General features: G+C 44.6%; 1 protein-coding gene across 2 annotated transcripts in view; it reads left to right on the top strand.

Moving 5' to 3' along the window:
* Positions 1–2,781: 2,781 nt before the first annotated feature.
* The window catches only part of ZCCHC2 (zinc finger CCHC-type containing 2), a 65,199-nt gene continuing 44,593 nt past the window's right edge, over positions 2,782–23,387 (top strand). For both annotated transcript variants that reach the window (XR_004443964.1, XM_033239187.1), the window contains exons 1-3: positions 2,782–4,121; positions 19,965–20,076; positions 22,765–22,841. Coding sequence is in view for 1 of the 2 variants with exons in the window: in XM_033239187.1 (XP_033095078.1) it covers positions 3,180–4,121; positions 19,965–20,076; positions 22,765–22,841 (1,131 nt within the window). In the remaining variant the exon portion in view is untranslated. The remainder of the gene's footprint in view (positions 4,122–19,964; positions 20,077–22,764; positions 22,842–23,387) is intronic.

The raw sequence follows: 23,387 nt of genomic DNA on the forward strand, positions 1-23,387 counted from the left end.
GCAGCAACCCAGCTGCAAAAAGGACAGTTGCAAAGCCTCCTCTGTCACTAGTGCCTTCATCCAAACCTTCACTTGGAATCAGTTTTCTGGTTACATATAAATACTCGGACAATAATACCAACTATATTACGGTATGGCATGGTATATGAATAATACCACCTTTCATTATTAAAGAGGCAAATGAAACAATATACCGAATGTGCATTAAACATCATCTAGGTACATCAGTGTGGTGTGGGAAGTTAAATATATATATATCATCTGGGGACAAGAGACAATAATCCTTTGTGTCCTGGTTTTTTTACAGGATATATTTCTTTATAAAAGATTGGGATGCAAACCACATACTCACCATTATCACAATAATGTTACCTGGCCCACATGATTTGATTACGCAGGGAATATACAAAATATCAGAGAATCTAGAGCAGGTATTCTCAACAGGTAGGCTGGGTAAGGAATCCCCTTCTAGGGAGTCTTATTAGAATCATCAGGGTAGTTTTCCAACTTAGCAACTCACATGTCACAGTGGGACTTCCATCTGGGGCCCTCCCTCAAAAGCACTAGCGTTTTTTTCACTCTTACTGAATGTGTTCTCTCACATTATGAGAGGCATAGAAAAAACATTGAGGCCTCCTTGTGAGCTGCAGTGTGCAGAGAGGGAGATAAACAACAAATTGTCCAGCTGATGGATAACCAGAATCATTAAATCATGGTACATGTCATTTATGTGTATGAGCTTTGATCACTATATTGTTTAATGTTGGCCAAAGCTATAAACACACAAATAATCATTATTGATTACAAATTTGAATTCTGGTGTAAAATTTATGCATCAACTCTTGCAGAGAGTTCATATCAAATGGCTTGTTATTGCCAAGGAAAATGCCCCTTTGACTGGGTCACATATAAAACTCAATTTGTCAGCCTGGGCAACACGGTGAGACTCTGTCTCTACAAAAAAAATACAAACAATTAGCCAGGTGTGGTGTTGCGTGTCTGTGGTCCCAGCTACTTGGGAGGCTGAGGCAGGAGGATGTGCTTGAGCCTGGGAGGCAGAGGTTGCAGTGAGCCGAGACAGCACCACCACGCTCCAGCCTGCGTGACACAGCAAGACTGTGTCAATCGATCAATAAAACAAAAATCAACTCAGAGGTAAACCATTTATTTGCTCACTAGACATCCAGATCTAGACAGGTGGCTCACTATGAACCTGTGAGTATCTAGCAAGATTAATATTACTAGTTGCCTAAGTATTTCACCCTAAGCTTTAGAAAAGTGGGAGCAGATATGAGTAGAAGATTCCAGGGTAGTTGAGGTGACAGCAAAAAGGGGCAATGACTGTGAATAAAAGTCCTCATAATAAAGTTTTCTTGGTTGTAAATTACATCAAAAGACTATAAAGAACTAGCAAATTACAGTTAAGAGTGACTTTTACATATTCTGCCAGCCTCAAATGTGTTGAAAACAGTTCTCCCTCTCTCCCTTTCATCCCTGAAACTGATTCAGGCTTCAGTTCACCCTTTTACTGAACTGTGAATGAGCCTCTTAGGACATCAACTCGTGAGGTGAAGAGAGTTCAGCATATGCTCTCCCAACAGATGTTCTAGCACCACGGCAAAGAGTTACAATGTGATTCTTACCTTTCTGCATACTCCTACTACATAGCTGTAGTAGGACTTCTAAAATTAAAGCCTTAAGATTTTTTTAACCCACCTTTTAATTAACCCTCAAAAGATCCAGCTGGGTTTTAAAAATTTGGACTATGTTGATAAAAAAAAAAAAAAAAAAAAGCAACAGTGCGAGGTATAAACATCTTGGAAGCCTACATCTGAAAAACGTAACAAAACTTTAAAGCCTGTCAAGGTGGTAGCTTATTAAATTCCTCCATTCACATGAAATTCACAGCAGCACAACGATTCAAAATGAGTTAGGCACCAAAATGTCATTTAGCAAATCAATGATTCCCAAAACATAGAGGTTGAGGAGCGGGGAAGGGAGAGGCTTTTCCTAAACTGTCCAGGAAATAATTTTCACAGAGCCTTACAGACCAGGAGCGTGCCCAGCAGCGCTCACCCTCGGCCGCGTTCCGCCGCGCACCTCCGAGCCGCGCGTCCCCACCTGCGCACGGTGCCTCCAGTCTGGGCGTGGGCGCGGCCCGGGATCGCGGCGCCCTGGTCTCAAACCAGCGCCGCCACCCGCGTCCGGACCCACTCCCCAGTGCGCCACACAGTCACTCCCGCCGCTCCGGGCAAAGTTTCACAAGGTGGGAGACAGCCCACTGCCGGCTTTCAGGAAGTGCACTAGGCGGTGAGGATTCGAACGAGCTCGTCCCGGGGCTGGCGTGCTCACTTCGGAGAAACCCCTGCTCCCGGGACGCGTTCACTCCGGCCGCGCAGGCAGCCCGGGCACCGCTGGCGGAGGCGGGGCGGCAGCTGGCAAGCAGAGGGGAGTCCAAAGCCGGGCCAGGGCCCTCGGGAAAGCTGAGAGCGGCCGCGTCCCTCCGCTCACTGGGCCTCGCACGCTCCTCACCGCGCCCGGGTTCCCCTCGCGCCGCCCCACGGCCTCAGCCCACGTTCTCCTCCCGCCGAGCACCAGACTTTAGGATCGCGCGGAAGCCGCCGAGAGGGAGGCGGCCGACCAGCAGTTGGGCGTGGCTTATCGGAGAAAGGCAGCCCCCCGGGGGGCGGGGAAAGCGACGTCACCGTCGGTTCGCGGTGCTGATTGGCGGAAGTGCGGTGCGCGGAGCCCGCAAGCTTCTCCGCCCGGCTCGGCCGCTCCACCTCCTCACCCAGCCGCTCCGTCCTCACCGGCTCGCGAGGGAACCGCTCAGGCACCGCCGCCCCGGCTCAGCGCGGACGGCGGAGAGAGGGAGGTGGAAGGACGACACCTCGCTCGCTTGCTCCCACCCGCACCGGGCTCGCAGAACCGGCGCGGAGCCCAGGGGGAGGAGCCGCCGCGGGCACGCCCCGCCCCCGGCCCGGGAAGACGACGCCAGCGACCCCGCCGGCCGGCCGCCGCCCCCCTCGCCGGCCGAGACCCGCCCCCGGCCCGGGCCCTCCCCTGGCGGCATGGAGGGGCCCCGCTCCTGACGGCAGCGCTGCCGCCTCGGCCCGTGCCCCACCTCGCGGCCCCTCCCGCCCGCCCCCGCTCGCATGTCTGCGCCGCCCTAGCCGAGGATGCTGAGGATGAAGCTGCCGCTGAAGCCAACGCACCCCGCGGAGCCGCCGCCCGAGGCGGAGGAGCCCGAGGCGGACGCGCGGCCGGGCGCGAAGGCGCCTCCGCGCCGCCGCCGAGACTGCCGCCCCCCGCCGCCGCCGCCCGCGGGCCCGCCGCGGGGCCCTCTGCCGCCGCTGCCGCCGCCGCCGCCGCCCCGGGGGCTCGGGCCGCCTGTTGCTGGTGGAGCGGCGGCGGGGGCGGGTATGCCGGGCGGCGGCGGGGGGACCTCAGCGGCGCTGCGCGAGCAGGAGCGGGTATACGAGTGGTTCGGGCTGGTGCTGGGCTCGGCGCAGCGCCTGGAGTTCATGTGCGGACTGCTGGACCTGTGCAACCCGCTGGAGCTGCGCTTCCTCGGCTCGTGCCTGGAAGACCTGGCGCGCAAGGACTACCACTACCTGCGCGACTCGGAGGCCAAGGCCAACGGCCTCTCGGACCCGGGGCCGCTGGCCGACTTCCGAGAGCCCGCGGTGCGCTCGCGCCTCATCGTCTACCTGGCGCTGCTGGGCTCGGAGAACCGGGAGGCCGCTGGCCGCCTGCACCGCCTGCTACCCCAGGTGGACTCGGTGCTCAAAAGCCTGCGCGCGGCCCGGGGCGAGGGCTCGCGGGGTGGCGCGGACGACGAGCGCGGCGAGGACGGCGACGGCGAGCAGGACGCCGAAAAGGACGGCTCGGGCCCGGAAGGCGGCATTGCGGAGCCCCGGGCCGGCGGCGGGCTCGGCTCCAGGGCCCAGGAGGAACTGCTGCTGCTCTTCACCATGGCCTCGCTGCACCCGGCTTTCTCCTTTCACCAGCGGGTCACCCTGAGGGAACATTTGGAGAGGCTCCGCGCCGCGCTCCGCGGGGGCCCCGAGGACGCGGAGTTGGAGGTGGAGCCGTGCAAGTTTGCCGGCCCCAGGGCCCAGGTAAGGCGCACGGAGCTTCCCTGGACTCGCGGTGCGACCGCTGCCCTGCCGGCCTCCCCGGCCTCGCTCTCGGACGTCCCTTGCCCGAGCCCCAGCCCGGCGCAGAGCCTGGCGCAGGTGGCTCGGAATCCCCACCCGGCAGCTCCCAGTGCCAGAGGGCTGGGCTTCGTCTCGCTGGGCCGCTCCGTTCCACTCCCCCACCCCACCCCACACCCCGGCAGACACAGCCACCCGCCATCACAGAATGCTCTAGAAGTCTCTTCCGTGCCACGGTGTTGCCACGGAAGACGTGGAGCTTCCCGCCCAGGGCCCTTCTCGGAGGAAGAGTGTCGGGACGTTTTTGGCTCTGAGCATCTCAGCGCTCGGTGCGGGAGCTGCGGGGCGCTGGAGGAACCTGTGCGAGAGCCAGCCGCAGTGAGCCCCGGGCAGCGCCGTCCTTCCCCGCCTGCCTGGCCGGGGCTCCGCCTCCCGTTTCGGGGCTCTGCCTGGCCCTCGGCTGGGTGTCCTGAAGGTGTGCTCCCGGCGAGCCGCCCTTGTCTTTGGCACAGAGGGACTTTTTTTGCCCAGCGTGTGCCTGAGTTAAAAGGGGTCGTACGGGTCCTTCTGGCTCCTGCTCTGAGGGCTTGTGTTCCCAGCAGACATCTGACGTAGACACCTGCAAATGGATCTGAGATGAGTAGTAAGGCAGGTTGTCCGGGTGGAGAAACATCTCTTAGCGCGGCCTGGGATGCTCTTTCCCTCCGGCAGACTTGCTTTCTCACGGGCTTGATTCCTGCGTGCAGATTGGGGTTCCGGGATATTTGTTGGGCGTTTACGATAGGCGTTAATGTTGCCCAAAAGAACTACTTAAACATCGAAATGTAGTAGACGAGAATCCAAATGAGCCACTTGTCGGAAACATTAAAGATGAAATTTTATTACAGCCATGAAAGCAATTTAATGATAATTAGGGTCCAGTGAAGTCTTTAAGGAGGACCTTTCCATGGGAAGCGGGGGGAGGAGTAGGTTTCAGTAAGTGGGAGACTGTAAAGTGAGATTGTGGGGTCACAGGCTTTTGAGAGGTGTTGATTTGGATGCCATGTTTTTCAGCTTAGGTGATCTCTAGGAGATACTGGAAAAGGGGATTTTCTCTTCTCCTTGCTTGAACGTTAATTCAGTCTATATATCTGCTGTCATTTAGTACCTAGAACTAAAATCGGGCATGGTATTTTACTAGTGGCTTTGTGGACTCAGTACCCGTGGAATCAATGGATTTGGGGCTGGAAGGAATTAGAGATAATGTAGCCTGAACCCCTCTTTTTTAAAACGAGACTTGTGTGAGGTAACTGACTCATGTTTTGGGACGTATTTTATCAAACTCAGATGTAATGCTAGTGCCCAGCGTTATCTCGGTGAGTTTGAAATTTTGTCATCTTCCAGTGCCTGTTTACTACTAGCATGCAGTGCGTGTTCTGATGGTAAAAGCCTCTTCCATCCTTCAGCCTACTCGTTAATTTCCCAAAAGTCCTATATGCCGCACAGCCATTAAATTTAGAGACCAAAACATGAATTCAGGAACAATGCTCATTTCAAATGTTACTGTAATAACATACAATATTGTAAAGATGGCCTTAAATTGCAGGCCTAAAGAAAATGTCCCACAGTGGAACCTCTTCTGTCATGCCATTCATACTATTCCAACAAGGGTACTGATTTCTGATGCAACTGCTGGAAGTCTTTTTTTCTTTCCCTTTTCTTTCTTTAAATTGTGCTTTTAATGAGCGTGTTGGAGGGCAAGTAGAGGAAGGGGAGGGATGCGTGCAGACCAGGGTAATGTGATTTTATGTTGACCGCAGTGCGTGACCTTTTTTCTGTAACCAGTGAGTGCTGGGAGGGATGGACAAAGTGAAGTTGGGCATTCTGCCATTAACCTCAGCACATCACTGCTCAGGACGTGTCCTGTGCTGTGGCCATCAACTGAAGTGGGGGAATAAATCTTAGGGGCCGCGTACTACAGGTGACACTGGGCTATTTCTAGACGCTTGGTGGTGTGGTGAACTTCTCCAGCAGTTGTTTAGGGTTACCGTAACACATCATTCGCATCTCATTAAGTTGTTACGACCCCGCATTTTCTGCTGCTTAGAGTGACCTCCGAGTCCCAGCTGTGGCTTGTTCTGGCCTTGAGGACCTTTTATCTGATGATGTTGCTCCCAGGCAGTCACTCCAGAGGCCGCTGATGCACGGGTGGGCTGAGTTAAGCCCTCATTCGCGGCAATCCTGTCCGGCTGTTCTCGGCCTCCCGCCGCCGGGAGGGCGGGCGCACCTCTCCGTCGGCAGGGAGGAGCCCGAAGCTCGCGCGCCCCTCGCGTGGAGGCGCCGCGGCCCGCCGGAGGGGCCCGGAGGTCACGCGACGCCCGGGGCCAGCGCACGGCGGTGTGGGGCCCGGGCCGCGGTACTCTTCCCCGCCCCCGCCCTGCAAGATGGCGGCCGCGCGCAGCCCATGTGACCGGCGCACCGGCCCCGCCCCCGGCGCTCTCTTGGCCTCTTCCCGCGGAGGCCAAGTCTTGGGCTAGCGCCGAAGACTTCCAGCGGGTCTCGAGAACCACGTGGATGCTGCGCTCGGCAGTGCTGGGCCGTGGCGATAACCCTGGTAAAGGGAAATTTGTGTGGCAGCATCCCCCCACCCCCCGAAAGTAACCTTTTAGACACAAGTATGCCACTTTAATTGGGAGTCATTCTTTTTCTTAACTACTGTCTAAGATCTTTGGTGTGCCAAACGACGTATTTTCAGCCTTACTATTGGTTAACATAAAGTTAGTGTCCTTTTAATTCTTTTTTATTAAAGTAATAGTATACTGGTCCAGAATAGTGTCCCTGGCTCACAAGACTTACTTGTATCCAGTACTGAATCAGCTTGTCTATTAAAAAATTTAAAAACTAATTACATTTACAGATAGAACATGTCTTTAATGCCAATTTTATATTACATGCTTTGAAGTTGACAGGACCCAGCAACTGTTAGTGACATGCCATGGTTACAGTGTTAATAGTTGAAGTATCAGGTCCACAGGTTGCCGGTAGAATATACTTTTTAGGTTACTTTGGAAATGCAGGAAAACTCAACAAAGATGTTTTTACTTTTAAGAGTAACATTTCCAGAGTTTTTCTTTGTTATTTGGATTACTTTATAGTAAATATTACATTGGATTACAACTTAAATGTCAGCATTCTTTTTAGGCTTGTACATAAATCTCACGTTCTTAACACGACTGTGGTGGACTGCCAGTAACTTGTACAAAATTCAACAAATAGTCCAGGGAGCAGTAGTGAAGTCACACTCATTAATAGTGTCCTAGGAACTCTGTGTGATTGGTACAATCCTGTGTTACGAAGTTACAGACTGATGATATAGCATAGCTGAAAACGCTTGGTTTTTAAAGTGGGTGTGTTCCTGTTATTAGGAAGCCAAACTATAAATTTTGTGTTAGCAACAAAAAGATGCATACATATTTTAAAAGGTACTAGTTTTGTTGCTGTTTCATTGAAAAGACAGGAAGCAAGACAGGCAAGTAATGTTTGCATACTTAAAGACATTCTTTAACTGTTGAGGAAAATGGGTATTCTTATTTTGGAGGTTTAGCCCCCAACTAGCGACACAAAGGTATAAGAAGCATAAAACGTGTAGACGATCATAGTAGTGGTTATTGATTAATATGGTATGGCGATTCTCTGGAGATTGTGTCATCAAGATCTTCAGAGCTTAATTGCTTGGCTAATAGTACTAATATTTGAATGAAAGATAAAAATGTAAACTTTCGATACTAAGGCACAAAATCATCCTGTGTTTTCATGTTATTTGAACTCACAAAACATATTTGAGTTCATCATTTGAATCCACAAAAATTAAGTAGCCATGGGTCCTTCACTTACTAAAAGTGGTGCATTTAGTTAAAAGGAAAACCTTGTGGCCGGGCGCGGTGGCTGACTCCTGTAATTCTAGCACTTGGGGAGGCTGAGGCGGGCGGATCACAAGTTCAGGAGTTTGAGACCAGCCTGGCCAATATGGTGAAACCCCGTCTCTACTAAGAAAAATACAAAAAATATTAGCCGGCCGTGGTGGCATGTGCCTGTAGTCTCAGCTACTTGGGAGGCTGAGGCAGGAGAATCGCTTGAACCCAGGAGGCGGAGGTTGCAGTGAGCCGAGATGGCGCCACTGCACTCCAGCCTGGGCGACAGAGTGAGATTTTGTCTCAAAAAAAAAAAAAAAGAAGGAAAACCTTGCAAAATTGTTACTTTTTCATTGCGTAGTTTAGTTAGCTAAATTGTACTTGATAGAGCAAGTGCTTTGATTAACTTTGCAATATAGGAAACATTGGAAGAAAACTCTTAAAAGAATTTTAACGTAATCGGTGCTACTTAAAGATAACTTGAATGTGGATGTGGCCGCCAGAATCCTAGTGAGAGAGTAACTGAAAATGAGAGGGAAAAGGTTGATTGTCAGAATTTCAGTTATTATAGGAGGCACTAAAAAAGATGATTTTTTGGCCAGGCACAGTGGCTCACACCTGTAATTCCAGCACTTTGGAAGGCCGAGGCGGGTGGATAGCCTGAGATCAGGAGTTCGAGACCATCCTGACCAACAAGGTGAAACCCTATCTCTACTAAAAATATAAAAATTAGCTGGGTGTGGTGGCAGGCGCCTGTAGTGCCAGCTACATGGGAGGCTGAGACAGGAGAACTGCTTGAACCTGGGAAGCGGAGGTTGTAGTGAGCCGAGATCATGCCACTGCACTCCAGCCTGGGTGACAGAGTGAGACTCTTGTCTCAAAAAAAAAGAAAAAAGGGCCGGGCGCAGTGGCTCAAGCCTGTAATCCCAGCACTTTGGGAGGCTGAGACGGGCGGATCATGAGGTCAGAAGATCGAGACCATCCTGGCTAACACGGTGAAACCCCGTCTCTACTAAAAAATACAAAAAACTAGCCGGGTGAGGTGGTGGTCGCCTGTAGTCCCAGCTACTCAGGAGGCTGAGGCAGGAGAATGGCGTAAACCCTGGAAGCGGAGCTTGCAGTGAGCTGAGATCTGGCCACTGCACTCCAGCCTGGGCAACAGAGCGAGACTCCGTCTCAAAAAAAAAAAGCTCTTTTAAAATGACCAGTTCTAATGTTTATTGGTAATATTAATAAATACCTTTATTTAACTCACTGGCCCCTGCTGCTGGGTTGATATTTTAAAGTGAATAGTGTTGTTGGGGTCGTGGGTGCTGCCTGAGTCTTCCCTCCCGCCACTCTGGGAGTGTTAGGATTCAGTGAAGGCGTCCTCCTTACTTGTAGAGTAGTATCTGGTTCATGGTCTTCAATAAATGTTAGCAGTTGCAGGTGAAAGCTCAGCCTTGTGTAGATGGTGGTGGTAGAGAAGTGGGCACAGCGTCTCACATACTGAGAGTGGGGGCCAGAAACAGCTGTGTCTTTCATGGGAAATTTTAGGTTGGTTTGGCTACAGCAAAGAATAAAAGCAATTCAGTTATAAAAGTCATTTGGAAGAGGCTTTTTAGAATATATTAGAGTTAAATAGTGATTATTTTAGTAGGAAATAATTATTAAAATCCTGAGTTCCTTCCCCAGTTACATTTTTCTATGCAGTCATTTTCCAGGTAAGGAGAACTCAGAAAAAGTCTCATGTATACCATGGTGGGAGGCGGGAGCGGGTGCTGGATGTGGAGAGGAAGTACATTCTTTTTCTCAAGTTGACTAAAATATGTCTGTGTGATTTATTTATACATACCCATGGTGTCTACATCCGGGGATTCAACCAACTATGGATCAAAAATATTAGGGAAAAAATTACATGTGTACCGAACACGTACAGACTTTTTTTCGTGTAATCCAAAACAATACAGTGTAACAGCTATTCACACAGCATTTATGTTGTGTTAGATATAAGTAATCCGGAGCTATTTAGAGTATACAGGAGGATGTACATAGGTTATATGCAAATACTAGGCCATTTTATTTCCAGACTGGAGCACTTTTGAATTTTGGTATTGGGAGGTTCTGGTACCAATTCCTCATGGGTATTGGGGGATAACTGTACATGTACTGTACATACATGTTGCCTTAATTTTTTTTGTGTGGCGAGGGGGTCAGGAAGAGTGTCGTAGAGGCTATTAGAAGACCTTGAAGAATGATAACCATGTTTAGTAGAGCCCAAGACTTGGAGACTTATGTTTCAACTCTGCCACCAGCTCTGTAATAGTTGTCAGCCAGGCCACTTAAATCCCGAGTCTTACCTGTAAAATGGGGATAATTTACAGTGTAATCTGTAAAATGGGGATAATAACTTTCGAGGTTTTGGTGATTGTATTAATTCACAAAATAATTCGCATGCGGTCTTGAACATGCATCCTTTCTTGAGATTAGCGCTCAGTGCATATTTTCCACTAAGACAACCTGCAGTGTTTTCAGGAATATGTTTTCTTTTTTTTTTTAACCTAATAAAAATCCTTATAGTGGAGTATTTTATATATTCTCTGTTACCATCCCTGTGAATAGATTGATGTTAGCGAAGGCCGGGCAATTGGAAAGGTGGTATTTGAGACACATTTATTCGGAGCAGTTGTTTTATTTTTGTTAGTACTTGTAAAGATGTAGTATTCTACAGATAAACCCAAAGGAAGGAATTTCGTGCATCACAGAACGTTAAAATAGATACTTTCCTCGTATTGGATTTGGGGATGGGGATGAAGAAAATGCATGTTTTAGATTTAGATGATGATTCTTATGCAGCTATAATCTACTTAAATCCTTATCCTGCTTTCATATTTAGCTAGAAAACTATTCTATAACTTAAAGCTGTTTTGCAGTTTTGTTAAGTTACATGATTCTTTGTTCGGAGCACAGACTAGAATCCATGGAATAATTAACATTTTTTTTACCTTTTTTATAAAAGCTGTTAAATTGGCCAATTTTTAACTTATTTAGTATTTTTCTCTTGAGAAATGTTAAGCTAATTTTATTTATGTGTTTTTTTAAAGGGAAGCAAAAAGGCCTGTACTACTCTCAAGGCAGACTGAACTTATTTCATTGACTGTTTTTCGTCATGGAGGACTGTGTGTAACAGTACTTCTTTTACTTAATAAGAATTATTTGTCACAAAAGCCTCATTCATCCACTGACATTTTGGGGTTCTTTGCTCTGTAAACAGTCAATCTAGAAGGGAAGGGCCTGATCGGGTGTTTATGTTACAGGTGTAGCCTGGCTGGGCCAGGGGCACTTGGCTTCCTTCTGTTCTTCCTATGCTCTCGGGAACATTTGACCTTTAGTTCCTTTCTAAATGCCTTAGCTCATTAGAAGTGTTCTGTGCTCATTTAAGAAGTCATTTATTTGAGGTCAGATTTATATTTTGAAAAGTTAATTTTGGCAAATTATTTAGTCTTCCCAGACTGCAGATTGTCCAGCACAAAGTAGGGATGTCATTGTTACCTGTTTCATATCATTGTTGTGAGGATGAATGTGTTAATGTAAATGAAAATGCTTGGTAAACAGGAGTGAGATATATGTATTATTCATAGAGTGATTAGCACAATTTGGTTGCAGTGGATGAGTAGAAAAATAAGACATTAGGTGAGGTGTGGTGGCTCACGCCTGTAATCTCAACACTTTGGGAGGCTGAGGCAGAGGGATCGCTTGAGCCCAAGAGTTTGAAGCCAACCCTGACAACTTAGTGAGACCCCCCCATCTCTACAAAAAGTAAAAAGAAAAAAAAAATTAGTTGGGTGTGGTGTTGTGTACCTGTAGTCCCAACTACTCAGGAGGTTCCAACTACTCAGGAGGCTGAGGTGGGAGGATCACTTGAGCCTAGGAGATCAAGGCTGCAGTGAGCTGTGGGTTCCACTGCACTTTAGCCTGAGCAACAGAGTGAGACGCTGTCTCAAGAAGAAGGAGAGAAGAAAGTGGAAAAGAAAGACATTTGAAGAGATAGTAGGGTTAGGTTATAGAGGGCCTCGAAGGTCATGTTAAGAGAATAGGTTGTCAGTGGGTTGCAGTGGGAGCCAGTTGAAGGGGTGTGTGTGTGTGCGCGCGCGCGCGTGCACGCGCATACCCGTGCGTGCCCTTATGGTGTATATCTCATTGAATGTCAACTGTCACTCTAACGTGAATCTGTATGAAAAGAACACATGATTGATTTTTTAAAAATCTTCGAGACTCACTCAGTTCTCTCAATGGTACCATTATGTTTCTAGTCACTCTGGGTTGTTTGATGACCTTAATCGTCTTCTCCCATCACATCCTGAATGGACACTTTCCTCATCCTTACCTGACACCATTCTCTCTTGGGACTTTATGCCGAGACTTTTTTTTTTTTAAATACTTTAAGTTCTAGGGTACATGTGCATGACGTGCAGGTTTGTTACATATGTATACATGTGCCATGTTGGTGTGTTGCACCCATTAACTTGTCATTTACATTAAGTGTATCTCCTAATGCTATCCCTCCCCTGTCTTCCCACCCCATGACAGGCCCCAGTGTGTGACGTTCACCTTCCTGTGTCCAAGTGTTCTCATTGTTCAGTTCCCACCTATGAGTGAGAACATATGCCGAGACTTTTATAGTAGCCTCCTGATTCCCCTGCTTTTTAGCCTTCCCACCTCTAATCTTTTGGATACTACTGCCAGATACACTTTTCTAAGGCAATACTTAATCATACTACGTTTTCTTTCAGTGACTGATAGACCCTGACCTCTAATAAGTCTTCAGACTCAAAATCTCTTCTTCCCACTCTTTTTTCATATATCCTCCCTTTCATTCCAGGCTGGGCTCATGCCATTGCCTCTTGTATGGTGTTTTCTGAAATTGTCCCTATGGCAGTCTTAAAAGATTATTTGCTGCTGCTGAATTTTAGATGCACATATATCATTGTAATTTTGGTACTTCTGTGATTCTTTGTCTTTTTAATATTTAAGATTGACCTCTCAGGCCAGGTGTGGTGGCTCAACCCATAATCCCAGCACTGTGGGAGGCTGAGGCGGGTGAATCGCTTGAGCCCAGGAGTTCAAGACCAGCCCGGGCATCTCTACAGAAAAATAACAAAAATTAGCCGGGTGTGGTGGTGCATGTTTGTAGTCCCAGCTACTCAGGAGGCTGAGACAGGAGGATCACTTGAGCCCAGGAGGATTGCTTGAGCCCTGGAGGCAGAGGCTGCAGTGAGCTGAGATCATGCCACTGCACTCCAGCCTGGGTACTAGAGTGAGACCCTGTCTTAAAAATCAGTAAATAAATAAAATAAATTTGACCTTTCACACTAGAATTTTAAGTTCCCCAAAGGCTCAGGCATTGTGCCTCTTTTTTTTTTTTTTTTTTTTTTGTCAGCGTTGTGTATGTCATAATTGCTCAGTCATAATTTCCTGTGTTTGGACTTGGAAAATACATAGCTTTGCAAAATACTAGGCTGGGTGCGGTGGCTCATGCCTGTAATCCCAGCACTTTGAGAGGCCGAGGCGGGTGGATCACTTGAGGTCAGGAGTTCGAGACCAGCCTGGCAAATATAGTGAAACCCGTCTCCACTAAAAATACAAAAATTAGCTGGGCATGTAGTGGGCGCCTGTAATCCCAGTTACTCCTGAGGCTGAGGCAGCAGAATCGCTTGAATCCGGGAGGCAGACATTGCAGTGAGCCGAGATTGTGCCACTACACTCCAGCCAGGGTGATACAGCGAGACGAAGAAAAATACCAATATGATACACTGCTTTAAGGTTAAGTATATTGAGGCTGGGCATAGTGGCTAAAGCCTATAAACCCCGCACTTTGGGAGGGCGAGGCGGGTGGATCACCTGAGGTCAGGAGTTCGAGACCAGCCTGACCAACGTGGTGAAACCCTGTCTCTGATTTTAAAAAATACAAAAATTAGCCGGGTGTGGTGGCGCATGCCTATAATTCCAGTTACTCCAGAGGCCGAGGCAGGAGTATTGCTTGAACCCAGGAGGCAGAGGTTGCAGTGAGCCGAGATGGTGTCATTGCACTCCAGCCTGGGCAACAAGAGCAAAACTCTGCCTCAAAAAAAAAAAAAAAAAAAAAAGTATATCATGTAGTGATTTTGTCTTATTTTGAATTGTACTTACCAGTATTTACTTTATAAAAAATATTTGCAGTTATACAGGATAGGCACAATTATTTTGGAAATAAGAGGAATTGTTTCTTTATATAAAAAGCATGGAACAAGTGTAGATTTGAATTGAATCTTCAATGGGTGGTCGCTGACTGGCTGTGCTTATTTAATATGCCTTCCAAATCAGTCTATTTGCAGCCTGGGCAACATAGCAAGACCCCATCTCTAAAAAAAAATTAGCCTGGTGTGGTGGTACATGCCTATAGTCCCAGCTACTCAAGAGACTGAGGTGGGAAGATTGCTTGAGTGGAGAAGTCAAGGCTGAAGTGAGCCGTGATTGCATTACTGTACAGTCCAGCCTGGGAGACAGAGGGAAATCCTGGCTTAAAAAAAAAAAAATCAGATTATTTCTACTCCCTGTGTTAATTGAGCTTTTGTGTGTGGCATGCATAAATTGGTGCAGATCTAGCAGTGACATTTTGATAGGATGGAAAAGTCATGTATTAACCTATTTTCTTATTGCCTGCATAGTTGTTGGTAGGTAGCCTGCAGTGTTTGATCTCCAGTTTATGATCTACTTGAGGGGTGGTGTGAGTCAGATGTAGAATTGGGGTAGTGCCTTGCTTATGATTGGAAAGAGAATAACTAAACTTTGGTCACTGAAGTGAACACTCGATAACATAAATGTTGGGGAATTTTTATGTTTCTCGTTAGAAGTGTCTCAATTGGGAAGTTTCCCGTAGTACAGTTGATTTTTGTCTTGGGTATCAAATGATTGAAATTCACTGGTGGTCCTAAATGGGAGACGGCGTGGTCACATGTGAACCAAATACTGTAATGTTTGGGAGTATTTGCTTGAGAAAGAGGTCATCCCTCATACAAAGAGGTTGTGGCATTGAGTGTTGAGTAGTTTTATTAGTTTGGGGAAATTGCCCATTCTGTAATAACTAGTGGCATGAAACACAAGTCCTAATGCAGTGTTTGGCAACACTATAGTAAATCACTTACGGTCGTAGATCCTTCTTATGCTCTATAAGCTTACATTTCTACACGGTTCTAAGAATGTTTTTGCACTGGGGGTGAAGCAGTGGCTCTGCTGCAGGTGCTAGAAGGCATGGAAGTTCCTTCTAGCTTCTGAGCCCAGGCTCACATCCTTCCTGAGGACCTCTTGGCCTCCCTCCCTCATCTCTCGTGGGGCAAGGCTGTGACAGCGAAGGCAGAGTCAGATGTGGGCTGGGGAGGAGATGTGCACTTCTCTAGATTCTTGTGCACTCATGCATGCATTCTTTTCACCTCACCCCAAAACACCCTCGTGTGGGGATTTAAAGATGTGGCGGCTGCTGGCCCAGGGATATAGCAATTTCTGAATCATCTTCCTAGTTCTAGGGTTAAAAGATGTTTTCCTTCTGTAGTGAGAGCATGTCGGCAAAGGAAGTACAGATGCTGGTGCTGAAGGAGGAGACCTATGAATCTGGCTATTTAAAGAACAGAATTACCCCCAAACTTAGTGACTGAAAGCAATGACCATTTTATTACCATCTCTCACAGTTTTGTGGGTGAGGGATTTAGACAGATAACTATAGTGAAGAGTTTGTCTCTCTTCTAGGGTGTCTGGAATGCAGCTGGGGCCCAGATGGCATCTCTAGACCCCTCTCCTCTCTCCATGTTGTCCATCAAGTGCAGCTGCCAGAAGTGCATATCTCGTGGTGACTCAGTACTCCAAGCCCAAGTGTCCAGGAGGCCCAGGCTGAGGCTTCCCAGGACCTAACTTTAGAAGAGCATCACCACCAGCACATTCTAAAGCCAGCCTAGATCCACTGAGTGGGGAGTTTGTTCCACTTTTCAGCGGGAGGAGTATTCAATAATTTTTAACTACCTTTAATCTGCCATGGAAGCTTAATAGAATGTTATTAGATACTACTGTTAATTTTCTAAGTCTCATTTGACAATTGGGAAAACTTAAGAAGTTAGTGAATTTGGTTTTAAAAAATAAACTCTTACTGCTCTGTTATTATGTTCGGAATATCTTGGATTTTTGTGAACTAAAACTCCATCTGTGGTTTGATGTTGGTTAACAGCAACAAAAGGCAAATATGACCTTTGTTCTAATGGTATGTTTTCAGAGAAGAGTTTTTTAGGATGTCCAGCTACTTGGCTGTTTCACAAGGTCCCCACAGTTAAGAAATCTGAAGTATGTAATTGTGGTGGGTCTACGTGGGATCTGTGGCAAAACCATCTAGATCACCTGAACTACGTGCCATGTAGGTTTGTGCTAATCAGTAGCTCTTAAGGCAAGCAATAGGACAGAAGAAGCTTTGCCTCAGGCAAATTAAGAAAGGAGAATGCACTGGTACTGAAGTTCCTTGTATGCTTGTGTGTATTTTTGCAGGCTTAGAATCTTTAAACCCTGCTTTCTTGATTCAAGCAGAGAAAAAGTCTCCACTTTTCTCTTGGCCTTGACACTTTCCTCCAACTAGTCTTCGTAAAATGCTGATTCTGGCATTTCACCTGTTCTGCATTTTCGTGGGAATCTGAACTTAACAGATAAAGCGGGTTCTATTCATCTTTATACGATTCCATTAAAGTAGGAGTTCTCAGATTTTATGCTACTCTTCCCCCTAAGGAAAGTAAAGAGGGAGTGCAGGGCAGACAGCGTCGCCGAGCAGCCACCCACCACTGCAGCTGCCGAACGGCCTAATTCTCATCTCCAGCTCATGCAGCGTTACATGAGTGAGTTTAGTAATAGCTTCTAAACTTAGTCTACATGATTTTATAGCATTGATACATGCGGAGACTTGGAGGAGAAAAGAAACATTTAATTAGTAGATATTCCATGGGATGATGAACTTAGGACTTTGGATAGAAACTCAAACTTCATTTTTCTCCCTAGGTTATTAAACAGGAGGCTACTTCTTGGTTGTTACATTGGGTTCATAAAGTTAACTTCAGAACTCAAAAATGAGATTTTGATTGTGAAGCAAACTACTTTCATACAGTTGCTTCAATTTAATGTTTGTAGAGGCAGTGTGATCATTTCTGTTTTTAGTTTTTATTGTGATGTAAAATACATAGCATAAAATTCTCATTTTATCTCCTTTAGAGCGTACAGTTCAGCAGCATTAAGTACATTCCCATTGTCATGAGTCATCACCGTCTCCAAACATTCTATCATCCCAAACAGAAATCTATACCCATTCAAAAAATAACACCCTATTCCCTCCAGTACCTCGTAACTACTATTCTACTTTTGCTTTAGAGACAGGGTCTTGCCCTATTGCTCAGGCTGAAGTGCAGTGTCGCGATCATGGGTCACTGCAGCCTCGAACTCCTGGGCCTAAGCATTCCTCCCATCTCAGCCTCCCAAGTAACTGAGAGTACAGAAGACTACAGGCACATACCACCACTTCTGGCTAATTAAAAAAAAAAAAAATTATTTTGTAGAGATAGGGTCTTGCAATGTTGCCCAGTCTGGTCTTAAACTACTTGCCTTATGTGATCCTCCCACCTTAGCCTCCCAAAGTGCTGGGATTACAGGTGTGAGCTACCACACCTAGCCAGTATTCTACTTTCTTTATGAACTTGACTATCCTAGGTATCTCATATAAGTAGAATCATGCTGTATTTGTTCTTTTGTGTCTGACTTTTTTCACCTAGCGTACTGTCTTCAGGATTCATCCAAATTCTGTTATGTATCAGAATTGCATTCCTTTTTAAGGCTGAATCATAGGAAATTGTATGTGTACACCATATTTTGTTTATCTGTTCATCTGTTGATGGATTTGGAGTTGTTTCCACCTTGTGGCTATTGTGAATAACTGCTGTGAACACTGGTGTACAGATTATGTTTGCATTTCTGCTTTCAGTTCCTTTGGGTATATCTTAGAAGTGGAATTGCTGGATCATAAAATAATTCTGTGTTTAATATTTTGAGGAACTGTCTTCAGCAGTAGCTATATTATTTTCGTTTCCACCATCAATGTGTAAGGGTTCCATTTTCTTCACATTCTTGCCAACACTCTTTTTAAATAATAGTCATCCTAATGGGTATAAAGGGGTATCTTATTGTGCATCTCACTAATGAAAACATTTTTTGCATATTTTGCATTAGTTTACATTTGAAAGTATTGCTTTAAATTTGTGAACTACATAGGAACCATGTAGAGAAATATTTCGCTTTAAGAAATGGTTGACCAGCCAGGTACAATGACTCACACCTGTAATCCCAGCACTTTGGGAGGCCAAGTTGAGAGGATCACTTGAAGCCGGGAATTTGAGGCTGCAGTGAGCTATGATCATGCCAGTGCACTTCAGCCTGAGCAACGGAGAGAGACCCTGTCTCAAAAAAAAAAAAAAAGAAAAGGTTAACCTATTCACCCACGCTTCTTCCAGTTAACACAGCTGTTTGAGAAGATTATGTAGCACTTTATTTTCTTTGTTTTTTAAAGTATTTACAGCAATACTAAAATTTTTGAGAAGCAGAATCTCTTGTAGGTAAATGTGGTTTTACACTTTGTAATAAAATATATGGTCTGGGTTAGGATATGCGTGGTTTTGTTATTAAAAGAATTCAGATCTGCATTTTAAAAAACGAGTCACCTTGAAAATTGGTGAAGGCCATCAGGCTAAGTGTTTCAGAAGTTGGGTGTTGACTTAAGAGGTCTGTACTCTCCTTATTAAATGGTTCTAGGTAGACAGTCTTTGTTTCCTTGGGTTTTTAGGTAAAGAGAGACAAGAAGGCAGAAGTTTAGCTCCCAAAAGTATATAATGTGCTCTATTCTCATAAATAGAGCAATTCATACTTACTGTCAGGTCAGGATGCGTGATTATACAGCAGAACAAAATATTTTTACATTGAGATTTGTGGGGAGCCTAGGCCTTCTATTTGCCTAATTTTTTTACAGAAAAAAATATTAATGTATATTTACTACAGATTTGTAAAATCATAATTGATTCTTCAAACCGAGGTGATTTTGATATGAGTAGTGTTTTGAGATTCTGCACATACATAATGGTAGGGAATAAGGTGCCAGTTGTAATAAAAAACTGTCATAAGGCTATTTATTTATTTTTACTTAATCAATATGATGTTGTAACAGTTTGTACCTGACAGTGCTTGATTTCTGGCAAGCTGTGTGTAAGTTTGACATCCCCTTTATTACTCCAAGCAGCAGATCTAGGAGTCAAGGTTACTCCAGGTCACTAGGGACTGGCTGAGCAAACTCAGTTAGGTTTAGAGCACCCAGTTGCTGTTAGATGACTGAACCTTAATGGTAAACTCCCTGTCCATACATATTCTTGTTCAGAAATCCTTGGCGTATATTGATGATACCTTTCTTAAGACTTTTTCCTAACAAAGCATCTTTTTAGACTGTTATTAAACCCAAACAATGAATAAAAATGGTGTGGTGATTCTTGTAAAAAGTACACATGCCATTCCCTATGGGGGATTAGTGTAAAGGACACCATTTGCTGTTATGTGTTCCTTTGATTCTGGTTCAGAATTGACATCATTGGCAACTCTGTGTAGTATTAAGCAATTTTCTGTGTCCCAAGAAAGCTAGGACAGTCGATACTTGAATAGAGTGCTCGTCTTCTGCTTGCGGCTCTGACACTGTGCCTTTGTGCCCATAGTGTGCAGTCGCCTATTGGATCTCTAAAAATTGCCACTGAAATGATTGTTGGTAAAACGGGAAGACCTAAATCTGTGATCATTACTCTTAGTCCATGGTGTAAGTTAACATATCTCCCTCTTTCTCATCTAGAACAACTCTGCTCATGGTGATTACATGCAAAATAACGAGAGCAGTTTAATAGAGCAAGCTCCAGTACCTCAGGACGGACTTACCGTGGCACCTCACAGAGCTCAGCGAGAAGGTATGCTCTATTTTTTTGTAAACTTAAAGCATTAATACATCAAAAAATTACAGGGTGCTCTTTACGCTGATTAACTCTAAACTTTTTATTCTCCTTTTTGAAGTGGAGAAGTCCTACTGGTCCTAGGCTTCGCTCAAGAGCCAGTCCTCCTAGTTCTGCCATCTGCACGCTAGGTGTCTCCTGCGCCACAGCCCTGCTTGTCCTAGCATGCACGCAGTCATTCTACTCTGTAGTCCGTTGTCTTGGCTGGATCTTAAACCTGGTTGCATGCTTCTGGGGGGCAGAGACCCCCAGAGTATTTAGTATAGTGCTTTATTTGTAGAATTGAGCTCAGTGTCTACTGAAAAAGTGAATTTTATACAAGTTCTCTGTAAGAGTGAACAAGTTACTTATAAATCCATTCTTCCTGCAATAATGCAGTTTTTAAGAGGGCTGGAATGAATGGATGGAAGAACATTGCCATCTGAACAGGAATGAATTCAAATATTCTTTTGTCTTTGCATTTGGGGAGCCATTAACCTGTTCTGGGAAAGAAACCGAAATGGAAAATGTAGACTGCCATCTGGGCTTTAAAAGAGCCAGGGATATATGATAAGCTTCACACTCAGTTATAAAAATTTTGAATTTATGTCATTATGTCTTCTTTTTTCCCAGTAATAATCCGTTTTGTGTAATACATTTTTCCTCACAGGAAAAATAGGTCTGAATGTTTGATGTTGAACATAAGTGTTTACATAATGACCACTTCTATTCAAGACTATCACGGTACTCCTATCTTTCCAGATTAACTACTTTAATCAGACTACCTCAGTTAAGCTCGTTGAACATACAAATAACCTAAAGTGGAGTTGGTTTTACAATGAAGGTTCTTTTTTTTAATAAAAATATTTTAGAAGAACAAAGCGATTATATCAAAATGCCGACAATTAACTGTAAAGGTGGCACCGTAGATGATTTTTCTTGTATTCCTACTTCTTAAAAAGTGTAATACATGATTTTTAGTTTTAATTTATGAGGGCTGGGGGTACTTTCACTATGGCCATTCCTCACCACATACTCTTGTCTTCTCTTACCTTGATTCTGGTACCCAACACCAGACAGAACTTGAAATCATCGCTGAAGCTGTGTTCCCATATCCTGTAGTGTCATAGTGGCTTTTTCTGCGAAGTGAAATTGGATTCTGACCAGATAAAACCCAAGATCCCCTACCCTTGAGCCCAATGATTTGAAGAAGAAGAGCTGCTTTATTTCTGAATATAAGATTAGTTCAGAAGATTTTTATTTAATGGTGTCATCCTTTAACTTAATATAATAGCTTTTGGAAACAGCATACCCTCCCATCACCACTTTGGCTCTCTTACTGTTGTACAGTTCTAAGGAGTTACAGGCTCTTGCCTGGCTTTTTGAGATTTTCTGTTGTTTCTATCCTCAACATTTCTGGCCCACAAAGGGGAAACTGGCCCACAAGCAGGCCACCAAATACTATATATTTGGGAAGCTGACACAAAATACTGGCAATGTTATATCTTTTGTTTATTATAAATGTCTTTTCACCTGTGTATTTCTGTATCTTATGCTTCATGCCTTCTCATTGCCCACCTTCCATGGTCTTTTAACAGTCTTACTCCTCCTCTATGCTTTTGTCACTGTGTATTCCACTTTGTCTATTTTAACTTCTTCCTCTAAGGCAAAATGAATGAATGCCCCCCTTTTCCTCCATCTCCTGCTCTCCTGAATCCAACAGTGTACCCCCCCATTCTGTTGAGTTACTTTTCTAACCTCTTCTTTGCAATCTTTAGCATATTCATTATCAGCCTGATATTATCTCCCTCATTATCCTGAAAGTTTGGTTTCTTCTGTTTATACCCTGAACAGCAGTGTCTTCAAGTCCTTAGAGTAGAGTACACTTAGTAGATTGGCTCTTTTGAAATTGATTTGTTTCCTAAGGTGGTACTTTTATTAAAGGGGTTGTAAAATGGATAGTTGGGGGATTTATGTGTTTGCTTACTTCATAAATAAACTGATTATCTAGTTCAATTCAGAGTGTTTTAAAGTTTAATATAATTTATGCTTACTGTTTCATCTCTGTAATGTGAAAAATCTTTGCCACAATGAACCTTTATTATAATGTTCAGTTTATATTTACCATTATATGATACTGAAGGTTACATTTGAGAAAAATAATTCTTAGATTCCCAGTTAGAAATTTTTATCAGCTTGGTATATTACTTTTGAATAGTTTTTTAACAAATTAAATATAAAACTAGATATTTTCTAATATATACCTACTATGTATTAATAATTGAAAGAACCATATTTAGTTGATATTAAAATGCCATATTTGTGGTAATCTGTATAACAATTTGGAAGATTATCATTTGGAAAAATATCTTAATTGCAGGTACCTTTTATTTTTATCCTTAATATCTTTGGTGTTAGCTGAGTGTTTGAAATTAAACACTCAGCATGTTGTATAGCTATAGAAAAAAATTTTTTTCATGGGTGGATGGCACATCGCTGTGCTTCTAGTTTTTTTGTCTTTTTAAGTTCATGATTTAAGACCAGTCATAAAGATGAAAGTGAGTAGCTTAATTGTTAAGCACTTGTCAACTTTTAGGGTTACTTTAGGTAAGTGAAATGTGTCTGTAGTCTTTGAAGCACAAGTCAGCGTGTGTTTTTTTCTTTCAGCCGTACACATTGAGAAGATAATGTTGAAAGGAGTCCAGAGAAAAAGAGCTGACAAATACTGGGAGTACACTTTCAAAGTAAGCCATTTCCCCACAAAAGATACCTCACATGCTGTGCTCAGTGATCTTTGGGAAAACTTGGGGCAGGTTTGCTAATTTAAGGGAAAAGGTATATGTGTTTGTTTTTAATTAAGAGAATGTACTGTTTTTTGTCATATACTACTAAATGGTTTGCCAAGTTTTTTTGAAGTTACATCACATTAAAATAACCCTGGCTCTTTTGTTAAAAAGAAGTAAAAAGATTTAAGGACACAATTAAGATGTAGGATATATCTTTAAAAATGCCATTGTTTTTTAAGTCAAGATCACAGGCATTGTCTTTCCTGGCATTGTTTTCCCTGGCATTTTTCTCCTCCTCTTTGTTCTCTGTGACGCTTTTATTCCCTCTTCATTGCCCTGTCTTCTTACCCATGATTGGTTTTGTTGCCTGTCCTTTCCACAACTGGGATTAGCTGTAGAGCCCAGCTCTGATTCTGTGCGGGATCCCAGGCGAAGACTTTCCATGTCTTCTTTCTGCCCGTCAGCTGTATTGGGAATTCCTTGTTCACATCTTCCTTACTTCTC

The sequence above is a fragment of the Trachypithecus francoisi genome, unplaced genomic scaffold (assembly GCF_009764315.1).
Source record: "Trachypithecus francoisi isolate TF-2019V2 unplaced genomic scaffold, Tfra_2.0 Contig01474, whole genome shotgun sequence".
Taxonomy (NCBI): domain Eukaryota; kingdom Metazoa; phylum Chordata; class Mammalia; order Primates; family Cercopithecidae; genus Trachypithecus; species Trachypithecus francoisi.